We start from the raw sequence: 17,930 nt of genomic DNA on the forward strand, positions 1-17,930 counted from the left end.
TGCACTGTAACACATGTCTGCTTCTCTATACTTGCTTCAGATAAACTAATTACAATAATTTTTTGGGGAGAATTGACACAATAAACTAGATTGAATCTGTTTTTATGTTCTTTATTTCGGTTGTCATCATCCTGTAGGAGCATTTGTCGTCATACATCTCAAACATCGGAACGTGTGCACACATCTACATGGTCTTTTAAATACACCAATACAGGCAGAGGGGGGCTGGGGAGGAGGGAGGCAAGAATATAGGAAGAATATAGGAAGCACAGAAAACACTGGAGGGGTAACTGACATCTGGGAAGGAGGAAAAAGGAAGGGGGGGGGGGGGGGGGGTAGAGCAGAGAATGTCCTGAAACAGTTATGTTCTGTAATCCTTTTTATTTTAAATGAATCCCAACAACTGCAAGTTGAGGGTTACGCCCTCTTCCCAGTTCTTCTTCGTTTCCTGTAAAGTTACTGCTTCAATCGCACAAAAGGGCAGAGTAGCTGCTCTTTTAATGGAATGTTTTCATATAAAGCTTCATACTTTCCATTTTTGAAACACACATTGCCCATTCAAATACGTTGTACAACCCAGTCTCTGCAATAAGGGGAAAGCTCACAGGCGCATGAGAGGCTGTTCAGGGATCTGAAGATCTGACCATGTAGTACAGACACTAGAATGCATCCTGGCCATTTATACTCACACTGAAAAGTTTAAAGATTGCCCCAAAAAGATCTAATTTATTCATCATGTATTTGCCATGCCAGCATAAAAGCATAGTTGTAGTCTAAAAAAACCACAGAGCTAAGGTAAAACCAAACAAAAAGAGCAGCCCATTGGTTTGTGGATAAAAAAGGAAGAAAATCTATTGGAAAGCTAGCCTTTTAGCGCTTAACTCGACATAACTGCAGTGGTTATCCACAATTAGGTGCTAATAAGCCAGTGCAGCCACAGGGAACATACAAAACGGGAACAACTCTCACTACAGGGACATATATATAAAAAAAGAAAACCTAACGAGAAAACAGTTTGTCCAACAATTCAGCACATATCAGGAGATCATACGATTAAAACCAACCAACCAACAAACAGAAATGAATGTCATGTCACATTGTAAGCAGACATGTTTATCAGCCATTCTTTTGCAGATACAGTTACAAGCCACGTTGCTGTAAATTAAGACTCTCACACAGTTGATCTTTAAGACTAGCGTCTGGTATCTAGTAGCTATTTCTTGCATTCAGAACCACATCAATTCTAAATGAACATTATGCATGAGTTCCCCTTCCCGTTTATCCTCATACAAGTGGAATGTGATGCGTTAAATCACTGTACAAATGCTTTCTTAGACAAACACAACCACTCAAACCTTAGCCTTCATCTAAGACTAAACAAAACAAGTCCATATTGAGTGATTGAAAAATGAATGAGAAACAAATAAAGAGTGACTGGGTGTGAATGAGGAATCATCTTAGAACTCAGTTTTTTAAATCCCATTCGGAGGGCTGGAAGGGTCGCTGATAGACGAAGACAGTCAATCAACTACAACTGTAGAACCTGTGGGGGCAATTGTGTGTGTGTGTGGGGGAGGGGGGGTCATGTTGCAGTGAGGGACCGTGGGAGAACACTGGATGCTTATGAGATTGATGGGAGGAATGGTTTGGATTTTGCAGGGTATGTGAATCCGTGGCAGCCTGCTCATAAGCCCTGCTTGGCCAGGGCAGCGGTGACGTCCTGGGCCAGCGTGGACAGCTGGGGCGACTCCAGCACGTTGATGCTGCCGGAGGAGGACAGGTGAGGGGAGGTGCCTCCCGTCCCGACCCCAGGGGAGTGGGTGATGATGATTTCAGCGCCGTGATCCACCCGGGCTTTGGCCGTTTCCCGGAAGCTCAGCTTGTGGCTCTCGATCTGTTGGGTGCAGGAAGAAGAAGAAAGAAAAAAAAAACGAGTTAAGGTCAGGGGTGTATTCTCTTCTTTACAGAAACTGGCAGTGACAGGACGCTGTGTTTGTGTGCTTCTTGTTTTGTTTTACCATAACATTCCCTCCTCCAGGAGTGTGGCTGGCGTTGCCCAGGGAGCCGACCTTGGCATGGGCCTTGTCTTTAAAGTCCAGCTTCACATTCTCAATGCGCACATGACCTCCCCCTGGGAACACGACAGAAGGAGAGGAAAAGGATCAAGCCCACGGGGCATCACTCGCCTGCAGGATTCTCCTGAGCAACACTCAGGGCAAACAACCGCAGCGTGCACAGGGCAAGGCACGGGAAGAACACACTTTATCTCTTTACCATCATGACACATACAGTATCACACAGGGTGTGGCAATGTGGACAAAATCATCATCATCAGGAATCTTTTCCTATTTCTCTCATCATGGGAAAAATATGCAAATCACAACTGAAGCCTAAAGCAACCAGGCGCCTTCCACTTTCCTGCATTACATGAGATCAAACTTCATTTATGTATAAAAACACTTTAATAACCATTTTTTTTATACAATTCAAGGCAAGATAAAGACAATTTAGTTTATAAAATGGCGTATTAAATATTGGTTATACACAAGGGTCAGTAATTTCATAAAGACCTAGCATCTATGTTCATTTAAAACAAGCATCCTGGAATGCATGTTAGATGTCAATGTGTGTAAAAATAGATGATCAATTGCTGAAATTAGCATAAACTCACAAGAGGTCAAAACAGGAGGGTATACACCAAAAGGGCAACACATCGGTGGTAGAAAGGTTTGTATGTGAAGAAAGAAGAATGTAGAGGAAGTACATGCAACCCTACAAAAACTACAAAAACTGCCGTACCCGGTCTGTGGCGGATGTTAGACATGGAGCCACATTTGGCGGTGATGTGGCTCAAGTCGATCTTCTTGGTCTGGATTTGGATCTGTGGGGCGGCAGCAGAAATCACGTTAGCATAAAAGTGTAAAAAAAAAAGATATGTATATTAAAACAATATACTTTGGAGAGATGGAAGCTACAGGCAGGATACGTGAAAAAAAGGAAAGTATGATTAAGTCAATCAAGAGACACAGAGGTGCTGATGTCGGTTCCCCGGAGACAGGTTCACATGAAGAGGGAGCAGCAACAGCACAGACATTAAACAAACACAACGCAGGCTGTATGGGACGCTACAGGGAGCAGGTGCTTCAATTAAACTTTATTGTCCATGGGTGATATGAATTAGTGCGAGCGCAAACACAGTTCCAAAGATAGAGAGACAGCACCGCATGCTGTGAAGGGGTGTTTCCATCAAGATGTTATACACTATGCAGAGAGACGGTATGCTGTGTGCCTCGGGCAAATATTAAACATATTAAATGCAGAGTACAAAAACACAGTTGATACAGATGTAAACTATAGTTCACTAGGATTATTTACATGCCAAAATGGATAGGTTCAATGTGTTCTGCCGAGTCACTCACGTTTCCCCCGCCTGCTGCGTGCTGGATTTTGTCCAGGGAGCCACATTTAGCCTGAACGTGGCTAAAGTCCAGTTTAACACTTGGAATCATGACCTGGGAAAGACAGGGTGACTTTTTTATGCAAACAGAAAACACTGAGAGCAAAGAGGAGAGGGGGGGGAGGGGGCTTAAAATGTCCCCCGTCCCCTTCCTGCTCCAAATAATCCTGCGTAAGTGTCCCAAATTTAAATCCACGACCTATCAATCTGTCAGCACTCACTTGGGGGAATTAGAATTTTCGCCAATCCAGACTACAGAAAACAATCTGAAGCCTTTTGTGGATGGAGTTTAGTTTTTATGCAGGGTGGATAAAGGCATTTATCAGAGAGCAGAAGCTGCACTTGGGCATTGAGTCTTGAACTTGTTGCAGCAGCCTGAAGCGAGTTTCATAATAAGAAGAATGGCACCTAATGCATACCAAAACATAGCACTTGGAAAGTTGGGGTTTTACTTCTTGGTCAATGAAAGAAGTAACATGGATGTATTGTACTTTGGCAGAACTCTTTGTTTTGCTTTAAAGATGGGTAGACAGATGAACACATAAATGTAGAGAGAGAGAGAGAGAGAGTGCTACAACAGTCCCCGCTGAAAAGAGAAAGAAAGGAAAGAGAAAAAGACAAAGAAAAGAGAAAGGCGTACGTACATTGCCTCCTTTGGGCGAGTGCTTCAGATTATCCTTGGAGCCGCACTTTGACTTAACATGACTGAAGTCCAGCTTCTCCTGTAAAATCTGAACCTAAAACAAAATCAAATTTAAGAAAAATAAAAGCCTATATGTGCCTCATTTAGATTATTGTGGGATGGGCGAGCCATGTGTCTTTACATGCATTTACCACTTCTTTCTGGCTGAAGTCATTTTACACTGATGCTAAATTAAAAATGTAAAAGGTAACAGAGGTGGTAATTAATATCATCAAGCCAAAACCTACAAGTTGAAAACAAATATATCCATTATATATATATATAAATAACTTAACTGAAGCTCAATTGTGGATTAATTCAAGCAATGCCTTGTGCATCATTCTGTTGTTTTGTAAAATAAAAAAACAAAAACTAAATGCCTACTCCATTGTTCAAAGGGCCAAAAATGAACACAGGGAGAATGAGAAAATAAAAGGAGAACGAGGTTTAGGGGAAACACACAAGAGGCCTGACAGCACGCCCCTGTCTCCGCTCGACACGGACCTGACCTGGATTCTCTTGACAGCTCTTCCTCTTACATGTGTGCACGCACACACATATGGACACACACTGTTCTTACTGTCCATTTGGGGTGTCGTTTTTTTTGCATTCCTACACTTCCTTCTCGAGCTGTTGCAGCTCAGACATCTGCAAGGTCGACCAATGACAACGCATCTCTGCCGTGGGTCGGAGAGAAACGGACACTCATCTGCCCTGTATGTCTGGCACATGTTGCAGAATTGACAATAAAGTTGACTCGACTCAACGTGACTGAACCCAATGGCAATCTTGTCAAACTAAGAATATGTAGATTTCAAAATCTATTGTACTGTCAATTTATCAATCAAGTGTTTTGATGATCAATTTGTTTTTGTTTTGTTAAACAAAAACACAAAAGTTCACTGGTCCAGCCTCTGTAGATATCTACCATTTTTGCTAAAATGGCTAGTCTGCCATTTTATGGATTATTCAATACTAAACGTATTATTACCATTATTCCTGGCAGCCAAAGCTTCATGTAATTATTTAAATCTTTGTTACGGTGGTGGAGACAAATCACCCACATTACCGCAAAACATCCCCAAAGCACTGTGGCTCTAGTCTTATTTTCATTGGGTGCAAATGCAATATTTTATTTTGAAATAGGTCTGTTAATGTCAAAATGAAGTGACATTAAGACATTATATGATGTTAAATATGTCATTAAGTGTTATTTTAACATATCATATTTTTTATTTTTGTAAAATGTCTGCCTCTATGTCACATTTCTCATTCACATTAGGACTGCCTGTTGCCTTGGTTATGTGATCACACATTTGCAGTCTATTAGTTGACCACGCATCTGTTACATGCCACAGACAGAGATGAGAGGACCTGAGTGTGTGCACGTTACCCTTTTTCAGTCAATGATAATATCTCCGGGTGACATTATAAAGTGGAGAACCTTGCACCTCTATTCAAATTGTCAGCACGCATTCCCTTCAATTCAAGTGAATCAGAAACCGGGCTCTTTTTTTAGGATGTAGCAAGCGACCGATGCGAAGAGAAAGAAAAAAAGAAAAGAAAAAGTGATGCAACTTCTCAATAAGTAATTCCGTTCCGTCTGCAATTATTAATACTCGGAGCCGGAGGGAAAATCCTGCACGGCCAGGATGACAGCAGATCCCCAGGGTGAATGATTGTGCAGGTTGACTGCTCCTCGGAGGCAACTGAAGGAATATTCTGAAGGGAATGGCTGCGGTTTTAAATCTGCTTTTAGGACTAAGCGCTGAAGCTGATTCGCATCCATCTTCGATACGGAGAAACTTGAGAGAGGTAAGAGGATGAAGACAAAGGGAAAGTCAGGGGAAGACGCCGGAGGCAGGTGATGACGGAGAGGATGTGACGACAGGGGTGTAGAGGCAGTGAGAGGGAGTGAAGATGTGAACAGAGATATTTTTAAACATTTCTACAATTCAGAGAGAGACAGAGAAGAAGAGGGTTCTTACAAATGGTCCTATATAATAAGTCAAAGGACTGTTCTTATACAGCGCTTTTCTAGTCTCAACAACTACTCAAAGCGCTTCTACATGGTACAGGAACCATTCAGACACTGAGGCTGTCGTACAAGGTGCCACCTACTCATCAGATAAACACTCAAACACATTTGCACTCCGATGACTCAGCAACGAGAACAACTCAGGGTTCTGTGGCCAGGGATCGATCCACCAACCTTCCAATACGGCAGGTGACTGCTCTACCACTGAGCCACAGCCGCCCCTGGTCAAATACGTGATCAATTTAGCTTTGGTTTTAATGTTCCTATTTCCTGCATCTGTCTTTTTACGTGTATTGTTTTATCTTTTAGAAGCACATTGTATTGCATCTTGTGTGTACAAATATTATATATTTTGAATAGCTACAATAAAGGTGTAAACAGTATTTTCAAAACTACACATAAACTTAAACTATTAGAAGTTGAATGTAATGCAATTATTTGTCTTCTAATAGTATGTTTTTTTATTAAAAAGGTGTACATTACAACTTTGTCATTTACTGCCCCCATGTGGCAGCAATGGGTAAATGTGTGGCATTTGAAAGTTTAAAGGAGTTCTTTACCAAAAAATATGATGAATATGATGTCAGTTCATTACATATCTATGTAAATCTATGTCTTTCTCCATGCTGTTTACATACTATGTTGTAGATTGCTAAAAGAAATGCCTGTGTGCTGTAAAGATGTCCTGCTACAAAAGTGGATGGATTCTGTTTAAAATTTTGCAGACTACAGATTTAACTTGGACCTTGATCTCATGTGATACTAAGCGATTTTCACACGAGAATCTGACATTCTATTTGAAATCCCGAGTTTGATTCAATACTACTATACTATACGTCATGTTTCAACATGGCCTGTTACCTGTCCGCCTTTCGGCTGGTGCTTGAGGTTGGAGGTGGACCCGATCTTGGACTTTACATTCTTCAGGTCAGGCAGGGGCTGATTAAGAACCTTCAGCTGCCGTTGAGCTGAGGATGGAGACTTGGGCGGGGTTCGGATGACCGCCACCTTCTTCTCCTGGAGGATGCTGAAGGACTTGGGCGTGTGGCTGCCGGGGGTGCGAGAGCCGGGGGTGCGGCAGGCGTAGCTAGGGGGTGTGCCGGGTGTGACGGCGCAGGAGCCGGGGGTGGAGGCACCGCTACGGACTGATCGGGAACGTGCAGACTCTGTACCTTGAGAGAAGAAGAGATATCTTTGGATTAGGAAACGAGATATGAAATGGAATAAAAACCCCGTAATGAAAACACAGGTGGGAAAACAGAGACAAATAGAGACAAAAACATTAGAGCAACAGATGGATTGGAGTGTATGAGCCTTCATCTGGGTCTGATGATGATGATGATGATGATGATAAGGAAACAACACTCATGGAGCGGTCAACACTGCCCTGTTGGAACTAAATTTGCTCAGTTTCCACAAAACACACAACCCAGGTCAAACAAGAATGTTTGACAAGGAAGTTGTGAAAGCACACACAGGCAACCAAATTCATTCAACGCTGGTGGCTTGTTGCTGGGATACTGGGGCAAATCCAATAGGATATTAGTCGACAACATCCTGAATAAGAACAAGAAGTAGCAACCTGTCGTTATGGATCTCACCTGTTGCTCTGATAAGGTCACACTGCAGGTTTGACAAAGCCAAATTTATATACAGTGAGTGTTTGTATATATATATTTATATATATATATATATATATATATATATATGCACTGTACATAATAATCTAATGAAATTAAGACAATATTGGGAAACAAAACTAAACAAGCTTGCAAATTGACCTTCCTTCTGATTGGAAGATTATCTTCTTTTAACTTTAAATGGGCAGAAATTAGATAGATACAGCAAATCAAGCATGTTTGGCATAATGCAACCCGGTTATGTATTAAGAGGGGAATGCAACTTAAGGAGACTTAAATAATTAACTATTTTAAGACTTTCTGAAACCTGCAGACACCCTTCAGTATAATGTGTGAACAAGATGAATGAATGAAGGCTTTGTCAATGGATGATGCTCGTTTCTATACAGAATGTAAATCCTTATTTTGGAGTTCTTTGGAAAAAAAACACTTTACACTAATAACCAGATGTCATATGTTGACGAGGTTTTGATGGGTCTAACAGGACCTACTCGGTGCTATAGCCTTCTTGCTTCTATCTGTACGTGTGTTTGGTCTCTTTTGTCATATGCCGGTCAACACTGACCAAACATACAACAGCTCTTGTTTGTTTGTCTGTTTCTGTGTGTCTTGTAAGTGAGCTGCAGACATTGTTCTTGCTGTTGTGTCTCTCTCCTTCCCGTATTTCCTCTCCTTGTTTTGGTGTGGTTGCAGGGAGGGATCATAGAGGAAGTGCACTGTGCACCTTCTTTGGCATGTGTAGTGTACTTTTCTGTATAATGTCATCAGACCAATGTTTTGCACTGTGTTTAAACAAAGAAAAATTGGGTCTCAAAAAAATAAATAAAAGAGCTACTAGGTGGTCTACCTGCCATACCAGGGGCTCTTCCAGACCTGCTGTCCCCCCTGGACTGGATCGCTTTCAGAGGGGAGAGGCAAAAGGACAAGGAGGAAAAAGGGGCAGATTAAACAAGGTGATAAAGGAAAATGGGGGGAAGAGAAGAGCGGGGAAGGGAGTGTATGGTGCTAAGAGTTAGATTTTAATTAAGTAATTAAAAAGATGGGGTAAAGGAGTCATATGTATAAATGCAGGAGTATAAAGAAGCAATCTGCTGGTTCATTTGGGAGGCAAACAAGCTGGAAGGTTCTGTGTTGCGCATCTGTGTGCATATTCTTACAGGTTGGCCTGGAGGGGGTGCTGTCTTCTTGTTCAGCAGCAGGGATGTGGCGTGTCAGAGATTTGGCCGGCCTGGGCAGGGACGACCTCTTTGGGCTGCGGTACGCTCTCTCCTGAATGAACACACACACACTGAGGAGTCAATACTGGGGCTCAAGCACATGCAACGTGCATGGACATCGGTTACCTATCAGCCTGTCAATCCCTGTTTCCCTTTCATTTTACCTTCTCTGCCCATTCGTTTGACAAGGGGGATGGGCTGGAACATGCAGAGGAGCAGCGGGCCTCATTGAGCTCCGCCTGCACCAAGGGGCTCCGCTTAAGGCTACAGGCAGAGCCAGGCCGGGGGGGCTGGTGATCGGATCCCCGGCGCTGAAATGCCATCTTTAACAGAACGGCCCGCGTTGGGCTCTGGAGGGCCCGACAAGAGGCAGGAAAGCATGCAGGAGGATGTGCGAGCAAGGTGGTAGCGGTGACAAACAGATGGAGAAATAAAGAAGAGAGATGGGATGAGGTGGAGGTGAAGGGAGCGACATACTACATGCAAGTGAACTGTATGCTTTGTTATTTCACAGAATCTATTTTTAGCATTTTTGCCTTGGATGGATGGAGATATTCACACAAAGGACATAAATCATGAGACTAGGCCTACTAGACAGATGTAGAACATGAACTTTGCCCCTGTCTTGCATATTATGATTAGTAAGATAAGTAAAATAGTAAACCTGTACATGACAGTCTGTCTGCCTACTCTCATTTGATTTCTATACTCACAGTTGTCCTCTGTCGGGACTGGCACAAGGACAGAGGCAGGCATGCAAGACAAAATGAACGTGCACAAAGAGAGAAATAATAAAGACACAAATGTAGGAATTTAAAAAAGGAAGAACATATCCAGTTCGTCATGCAAACAACAAGGTCCATGAAGCATTACACGGTTATTTTGTGATAGCCTATGTACTGGAAGACATGTGTGATTTGAGAGATAACAAATAAAGAAATGGAGTTAATGTGTGTATTACATGTGAGGAATGTATTGAAAAAAACTAACGTGTTGCGCGTCGAACGGTTCACGTCTTGCCGTCGTCAATTAATGGGTTCAGCTAGCTAACGTTACCTTACAATGGACACCTCCAAAGGCATTAACCCACTTAAACCATGGTCAATTGCTGAGTAACATTTTTTGAAACCGTTGTTTTATATTTTAATGCGTTTTACAATTGAAATCTAAAGTTGTTTTTTCTAAACAATAACTTTTCCTGTTTACGCCTGAGTTAGACTAATACTTGGAACAATCACCCTCATCCCTTTAGGCACTTATGCAATGCAAACGTTGTTCACTGCTCCATTAAATAGGACGGACCTTAGATACGACTAGCCCGTCTTAGCAACGACATATTTAGAGTCCGCTCAGTTCATTAGAAGATCTTTGGCTCAGCTCATAGAAGCCTTTAGCTCAGCTAAGAGCCAGAAAGCGTTCATAACCTTGTTTACAGTTTGAAATGAGTAAATATAGTTTAAAAGTATGTTTCACGAACAATTATCCGCCATGTGTAAAGTTATTGTCAGCCCCAGCATGAAGTAGCTAGCTAGCTAGCGATCTGAACAACAAACGGAAGAGGAGCAGTAACTTACTTCTTGCAGCTTGTGTTAGCCCCGTCCAGTTGTGTTAATAGGAATAAACTCAAGCACCACACAGTGTTATAAATAACCATAGCTACAGTCTATTTTAGTTTTCTTTTAATGTAGCTCATTGATTTAGATCTATTAACAGTCAGTTTCAACGGAACTCCATTTTATGGACACCAGCCAATCAGAATCGAGTATTCACCCAGACCATGGGTACCTAAATAAGGGATAATGTAGACTAGAGCAAGGCGGTCAACAAAAACCTTTTGTTAATTAAAAAAATTGTTAATGTAAAAAGATAGTGGTTCAAAGATCTGGCAAGTGACCATGGTGTAAGAGGGTTAATCCTATTTGAACGAACACCTCGTCGCTTCCTCTACTTTTATAACAAAAGCCCAATATAGTAATTACCCATTACCCATTAATAATGAATGAACAAAAAATCCTGCTTATGATATTCACAACTGTTTTGAGTGTGTGCGTGCATGTGTTGTAGTTGATAATACTTACAGTGGTCCTTTCTCTGGACTGGTGGGCCACACTGAGGGGCTGATGGCTTTCCATACCTGTAAAGAAAGAGTTCTGCTGTAATGACAAATGTAAACCAGCAAAGGGGAGACACTTGCCAGTGCGAATTGGTTTTTACACACAACACACATGAACTCCCATAAATGTACTCCGAATAGACTGCCCAAGCGTAAACGTCAAAAGTCACTATTTGGAGAAAATCAGTGATCAGCAAAATCAAAAAACTACGCGTTGAGTGTCATGAAAACATTTTAGTCACTCTACATTTTCACACAAGATGACCAACCTTCAACATGCAGCCATTTCAGGTAAACATTTAGCCTACAGTTGCATTTAACAATCAGAAAAATAATGGAAACAGGGTTGCTATAATAATTCATTAAATACCAATAATAATTCACTGAGGCATTAGTGACAAATAGAAATGAATATGTGGCAAAGCAGGAGTAAATACTCAATTTTTTGACAAAATTGAACAGGCAAAAGACAAAATAAAAAAAGACCATAACACTGTATGTTTGCCAGCTACATTGCACCTGCTTGATTTCTCAAGGAGCCATCAATAGAGAGAGAGCAAAGTCATCAAAATCCCTAAATTGTTCCAGGTTTGACTGTGCTCAGTTAGCAATAAGTTCAGTTTATAAAAAGCCAGAATAAAAAGTAATACAGGGAAGGTTGCAGAGTGTACATTAGAACTTGGCTGCACTCTCTCTATCCACAGCACCGATTCCCGGTGAAGAGTGTTCACCTGTGGCCTTGCGTCTAGCAGAGCCGTGAAGCAGAGCGGGCCTAGGATGTCTGGCTGCTGATTTGGCTACACACTTTCGAGATGGAGAACGACATTGGAGGGCTGAAACCTTATTCAGGTCAGCCCTCCTCACAGCTACAGCAAAGAGGAGAGACAGGATTATACCAATATGCAAACCTCGGTTAAATGTACTGCAGAGAGACAAATCTGTACTTAACAAGTTACACAAGTGACATTGCTATTGGATTTGAATACAGAACCAGAACCTTTTTTCTTCTTCATCTCCTCTTTTGGTGGATGGTGGCTGGGTACTTTTCGGGACACTTTAGTCTCAGTGATGCCAGGGTGGCCCCTTCCTCTGCCAGGGGCCCGTTTAGCGGGTCTGTCCACCACAGGTGTGCTAGTAGGACGCTGGACCCGAGGAAGGGCTTCAATTTGCTCAGTCATGATACTTTTGTCATCATCTGCAGTGGAGAGGAATTAAAAGAGAACTAATTCTCCACATTCCTCGCTAGCTGGGAGCTAGCTTAGTACAAAAGACACATTAAGATTTACTATCAAACAAACTTCATGGTGTGAGCTAGTTTTTGGTATTGAAAATAATTTAAATACACATTAATGTGTCTTAAACATGTATTTTACAAGTGATTAATTGATTAATTGTACAAGCTCTGGGTACCTTGTGAGTCCATCCAGCCACTGTCTGTATCTAGGATAGAGACGTCCATGGTGGTTTCATCATTAGCTTCCTGACTGGTCTGGTGCAGTACATCAGAGGTCTCTTCCACCTCCTGTTCACCCATCCTCTCCTCCCCCTCATCCTCCATCGTTTTATTCTGTTTCTCTTCACGCACTTCATCAGAACCAACTTCTTCCACTCGCTCCTCTCCTGTAGGGTCTTTCTCTACCACCTCACCGTCGTCTTTAGTCCCTTCATCCCTATTTATTTGTGTATGTTCTTCTACTTTATCCTCACCTATCCCATCATTTCTGTCACCTTCATCCAGTTGCTGTGGGAGATCATGGTCGGAGCATAGAGACAAGTGCAAACTGTCCGTCACAGGCTCCCCGTTATCACTGCTTTGCGCACTGTGACTACATTCTTCTGCTCCCGACATGGGATGTTCTTCTACCATCTGATCCCCTACCATTAGCCTCCCCCTAACTAGACTCTCAGGGACTTCAGCTTCTTCAATTACTTCTTGAGGCTCTTCGGCAATCTCAATGTCATCCTCTTCGTCTGCTTCTTCCTCAACTTGTGCTTGAGGTATAATGATGACTGGGGAGGATATTTGTGGCATATGTGGAGCAGACTTATCCAGAGTCACATCCTGTAACTGGATTTGGGCATCTTTCTCATCTAAGGGCATTCCAGTGCTTAAATCCTGAACAACTTTTGGAGTCTCTTGCTTTTCTATTCTTTCTAATCTTGTAGGTGTCCCATTCACACTTTCAATATTCTTGTTACCTTTTTCTGTGCTGTTTTCTAAAGACTGAGATGATGCTGGTATGTTTGTGTTTGTCATTTCTGGTTCCTCTCTTCTTTCTTCTAATTCCTTCTGCTCAGATTTCAGTATTTCTTTGTCTAACTCTGTCTGTCTACTATCAATTCTGTCAGACTCTGGATGGTCCTCTGCTTTGACCTCCGGGAGGACATCATTCCCTGGCTTCTCTTTAATGATTTGGGTATCTGTGGGAGTTTCATATGGGGACTTGGGGGGGGTAGGAGTTGGGGGAACCTTGCCTCCAGTTTCCAAAGGAGTGAAAGTAAAGGAACTGTCTTGTGGGCTGGGAGAAGCCTCTCTGGAGGGGTCTTTTTCAATTTCTACTTCAGGAATTGCTTGGATCTTTATGTCACCAGGCAGGCCACTCTCCAAACGAAACTCATTCAGTCTGTCTTTTGTAGAAGTCATCGGGATTCTTAAACGATCAGGTTTCACACTTGTCGGAGCTCTTTCAAGAATCAGGGTACTCTTTACTGGTGCATCTTTCTTCTCAAACCCTATTTTTTGAGAACTCTCAGGGATAATACCTTTATGATCTTGTTGTTGAGTTCCTTTTTGAACAGCTTCAGCTTTTGTGGCCCCAAGCTCCTCCTCAACTTCACTCTCCGTTGAGGGGAAAAGCTGGTGAGGAGATTCCCCAGGACTTGGTACATCAGCAGGAGAAGGCATGGGCCCTAAGTACTCCTGGAAGACACAGTAGCCCACTTCCTCTAGCTGACTTTCCCCCTCCGCCACTCTTGAGGTTTGATCTCCCAAGGCAAGCTTGGCCAACGAGCTCCCCACTAGAGCTGAAACATTGGCGGGCACAGACTTTCGCCTCATGTGGTCCAGATCCCTTCTCTCTAATGATGGCCGAGGCAGGTCTCCAGCCAGGTCCAACATTTCAGAGAGGCTTCCTGAATGTTCAAAACATTTGTGCTTATCAGAAGGCAAAGGCGTGTCTGCCTTGGTGGGTGCATCTTCAGGTGATTCAGTGGTAGTTGGGGTAATGGAGACAGCCGGAAGAATCTGGTGTTGGCTCTGCACAAATGGCGTTGAAGGGTAAACTTCAGATTCATCAAAGCTTCCACTGATTGGACACAAAGTCCTTGACTTCTCTCCCTTGACTGTCTGTCCTGCCAAAGACTCAACAGTAATGTTCAGGGAGAGGCTTCTTTGTTCTAGTGACATCTTACACGAGGAAGTTCTGGCTTTCTTTTCCTGTTGTTCCTCGAGCTTCTGCACAATGCTTTTAGTTTCCTCGTGTAACTTTTCCTCTGCTGCTGTGCTGAGTTCGTAGTAGCTCTGGGTTTGTGATGAGTCCTGTTCCTGACTTTTTGAGGATGTCTCAAAGTAGGTTTTTGCTCCAGACTCGTGGCCTGCAGAAATATCTGATGTTGCTCTCAACCCATTGCCAGGTTCCGGACTTGACTTGACTGTTTCTTGCCTTTGGTCCCCTTTTTGAATGTCAGTCACTGGCGTCTTATGCAACGTAATGTCACTGCCACTAGCTAGGCACTCCTTATTGTTCCCATCAGCCACCCCAGGCTTTTCCTTGCTTTCATTCATAGGGGCTTCTGATTTGCTTGGTAAGATAACTCCCTCTTTGTCTTCCTCCTTAAGATTTGACTCCTCGGTCAGAGGTTGTTTTGCTTCTTTGTTTTTGGACTCTACAAGCAGGTGACTCTCAGTAACTTCTTCAACTAAATCCTTTGTTTCTTGGTTACCCTGCTCAACTGAGGAGGTGTCTGTGGGCTCTGTCTCTTTCATAGAGGGAAGGGGAGGTTCAATCGAAGCAACTTCTGCCCTTTCAGGTGTTGCTCTTTCAACTGCCAACTGCTTCTCATGCAGCGATGCCACTTGAGGTTCATCTTCTTTCATAGAAGGCTCACAAGATGCCTGACTGATACATTCATCTGGCTGGGCTGTGAGTTTCAAGAATACTGTACAACTTTGTGCCAGGTCATATAAGCTAAAAGTTTTGCTTGAAGCATCAACAAAAGCTAGCCAATACAATCAAGCTGAGGCCTTCTGCACACAGATACGGTAGCTCTCCATCAAGCAAAACACACAGCATAGTGTATTTTGCAGCAGGCCAAAACAGCACAGAGGGGGTCACAGCACCTACAGTAAGATAGCGTGCATAACTGGAATGAAGGAATGAGTTGCATGATAGGTGAAATGACAATGAATAAATGTACACTAATATGTTGAATTCCTATTGCAATACACAAGGATTGACAAAAAATGGTTAACCTGATGATAAAGAAAGATTTTATTTGATGTAATTAACTATAAATGGTGTCATTGCAGTTTGAACTGCAGGAAATTGTGTGGATGTGAATGAATTTTAAATTGCTTGGATAATAATGTTTAAGTTATATTTTTAAGGCTATGTTCAATTCAATTAACCGTATAGCTACTGATGATGATACATGTCCAGTGAGGGTGGATTGTAATGCCCAATGTGTGTCCTTAGTAACAATAGGAAAACAGAATTATACTTTGCATGGGAATGAAATGAGAACAACATTGAAACTCAAAGCAAGTGATATACAACAGACATAAAATACATTCAGAACTGATTCATAAAGCTCCATTACAGGTGGGTGTACTCAGAAACACCATGTTGCACACAATATTTGAGCAAACCCCACGTAAAAATATACAGACAACTAATTTAACAACACTTAACAGTATAGACAGTGATATTTGCATTTGCAATGTAGCTGGCAATACAAAAGTGCATAAATGATCAACTACAATATGGTTGATCGGGTGTTCTAATGTTGCTCCAATGAAAAGCAAATGGTTATGTTTTGCATGGAAAGCACAAAATCAAAATGCTCACATCATTTTGCACATGGCAACTTCAGGTAGTGAAGCGAAAGCTTTAGGATCTAAGAGCAACAAAGCTGCAGGAAGGTTGGCAGCAAAGCCTGAGTCGCATCGCACTTTACAAATCAAAAGTGGGAAGTCTTAGTACCCATTAACAGAACACAACAGGATCATGCAAATTAGGTTATGGATATTCACTCCAACACGCTTTCGTAGAGAAAGGATGTACAGTTGCTCACACGTATAGTACACTCACACAAACTGTACGCACGCACACAAAACCCCACAAAAAACACACACACCTTTTTGTGACGGGCTGTGTTCACCTTGATGACTTCCTCCATTGAGGACCTCAGGTGTCTGGGCTTTCTGGCAGCCCAAAGCCTGGGGCTCTGTTAAATAATCTGTCTGCTCTAAGAGCAAGTCTCCAGGCTGCTCATGCTCTGCTTCTTCCTGGTTATTGTGGGGCTCTTCCTCCTCCTCATACTGCTGTTGACTGACAACCTCTACTTTATCTTCTTTGAGCAGGGAAGGGTGACACATACAGTAGATGAGACATGGAGGACAACACAACTGGGGTTACATGGGTTACTTTCAGCTCTGATGGAGATGCATGGAATGCAATTAATGCAAGTTCTAGTCTATCTATGATCAATACATTGTTTTCCTTAGAAATAATAATTAGAGCATCTGATTGCACTTGTAAATAATAGATTTTTAACTCTAACATGGATGCAATCTTACAGACTTCTTTCAGAATAGATCCGATTTTATCGAAAAGTCTAAAAAGATATGAACAAAATACTCTTAGAATAAGTTCAGTTTATTCTTAAGTATTATTTATCTGAATAAGTGGCCATAAACCATGCAGTGGGATTGTATGATTCTAAACTTTGGTGATTGCATTCCACATGCAAGAAAAACAGCCTGTGCTGTTCTCTGTGAGTAACGAGCTGAGAGCCAATCTGTGATTTATACCTTGAGAAAATCAATAGACACAATGAGCAAAGGAACAACAGAGGAGATATTTTGAGGGGAAAGCAGACAAGGAAGATCAAGGGCTCCAGTGGCAGGTTATGTATGTGCTATAGCATAAAGGGAGAAATGATGCTGTTGGATGTGGTCTAGCCTGACTATCCGGGAGCAAGAACAGGACAGGGTGGCACATGCTGCAGCCCCCTTAAGGTGATTTAACGATTATCTGACATGCATAACACTGACATTAAACACTAAAGGGACCAGAAGAAGATCTCTTAACCCCCCGATTGTTAAGCGTCCTTGGGTTTGTGAAAGGCGCTATATAAGTCAAAGTTATTATTATTATTATTAAGAAAGAGGAGGAGTATTTCTATTCATGCGAGTGGTTGCCACGTTTTGAGAACTTGTGTTTGGTGTCTTCTTTTAGCAAACTTTTTGTCACCACTCTCACTCTAACAATTCACACTGTCATCCTGAGTGGTTTTACGTGTGAATGGGTATACCTTGTGCCACGGGCCCAAACTGCTCAGCGGACGGAGAGGGGGGAGGGGAGGGAGGCAAATTGGCTGAGTCATCCACTGCGAAGGGAGAGAGAGAGAGAGAAAGAGAGGCAGAGACGGAGACACACAACACACAACACCGGCAAGGCAAGACATAGATGGGAGGTAGGAAATGAAAAACGTATATCTTTTCTGATCTTATCCCTATGGGTGGCCTCCCTTTGAGATTGGGAACAGTGCTTGTTTTGTGTG

The 17,930-nt window shown here is 42.4% G+C and overlaps 1 protein-coding gene across 14 annotated transcripts in view; it reads right to left on the minus strand.

Moving 5' to 3' along the window:
- Positions 1–95: 95 nt before the first annotated feature.
- Positions 96–17,930, minus strand: part of LOC116674194 (microtubule-associated protein 2) — a 60,558-nt gene continuing 42,723 nt past the window's right edge. For 5 of the 14 annotated variants that reach the window (XM_032506730.1, XM_032506732.1, XM_032506731.1 and 2 more), the window contains 15 exons: positions 17,682–17,756; positions 12,558–15,287; positions 12,145–12,342; positions 11,879–12,013; positions 11,113–11,168; positions 9,748–9,765; positions 9,199–9,384; positions 8,975–9,086; positions 8,665–8,715; positions 7,039–7,349; positions 4,102–4,194; positions 3,420–3,512; positions 2,800–2,881; positions 2,019–2,131; positions 96–1,894 (listed from right to left, as the gene is read on the minus strand). In XM_032506730.1, coding sequence (XP_032362621.1) covers positions 1,685–1,894; positions 2,019–2,131; positions 2,800–2,881; positions 3,420–3,512; positions 4,102–4,194; positions 7,039–7,349; positions 8,665–8,715; positions 8,975–9,086; positions 9,199–9,384; positions 9,748–9,765; positions 11,113–11,168; positions 11,879–12,013; positions 12,145–12,342; positions 12,558–15,287; positions 17,682–17,756 — 4,463 coding nt within the window. In that variant the 3' untranslated portion in view covers positions 96–1,684. Of the gene's footprint in view, positions 1,895–2,018; positions 2,132–2,799; positions 2,882–3,419; positions 3,513–4,101; positions 4,195–7,038; positions 7,350–8,664; positions 8,716–8,974; positions 9,087–9,198; positions 9,385–9,747; positions 9,766–11,112; positions 11,169–11,878; positions 12,014–12,144; positions 12,343–12,557; positions 15,487–17,681; positions 17,757–17,930 lie in introns of all 14 variants that reach the window. The other 9 variants (XM_032506736.1, XM_032506739.1, XM_032506737.1 and 6 more) reach the window with 9 other exon arrangements.

This window comes from Etheostoma spectabile, chromosome 24 (genome assembly GCF_008692095.1).
Source record: "Etheostoma spectabile isolate EspeVRDwgs_2016 chromosome 24, UIUC_Espe_1.0, whole genome shotgun sequence".
Classification (NCBI taxonomy): domain Eukaryota; kingdom Metazoa; phylum Chordata; class Actinopteri; order Perciformes; family Percidae; genus Etheostoma; species Etheostoma spectabile.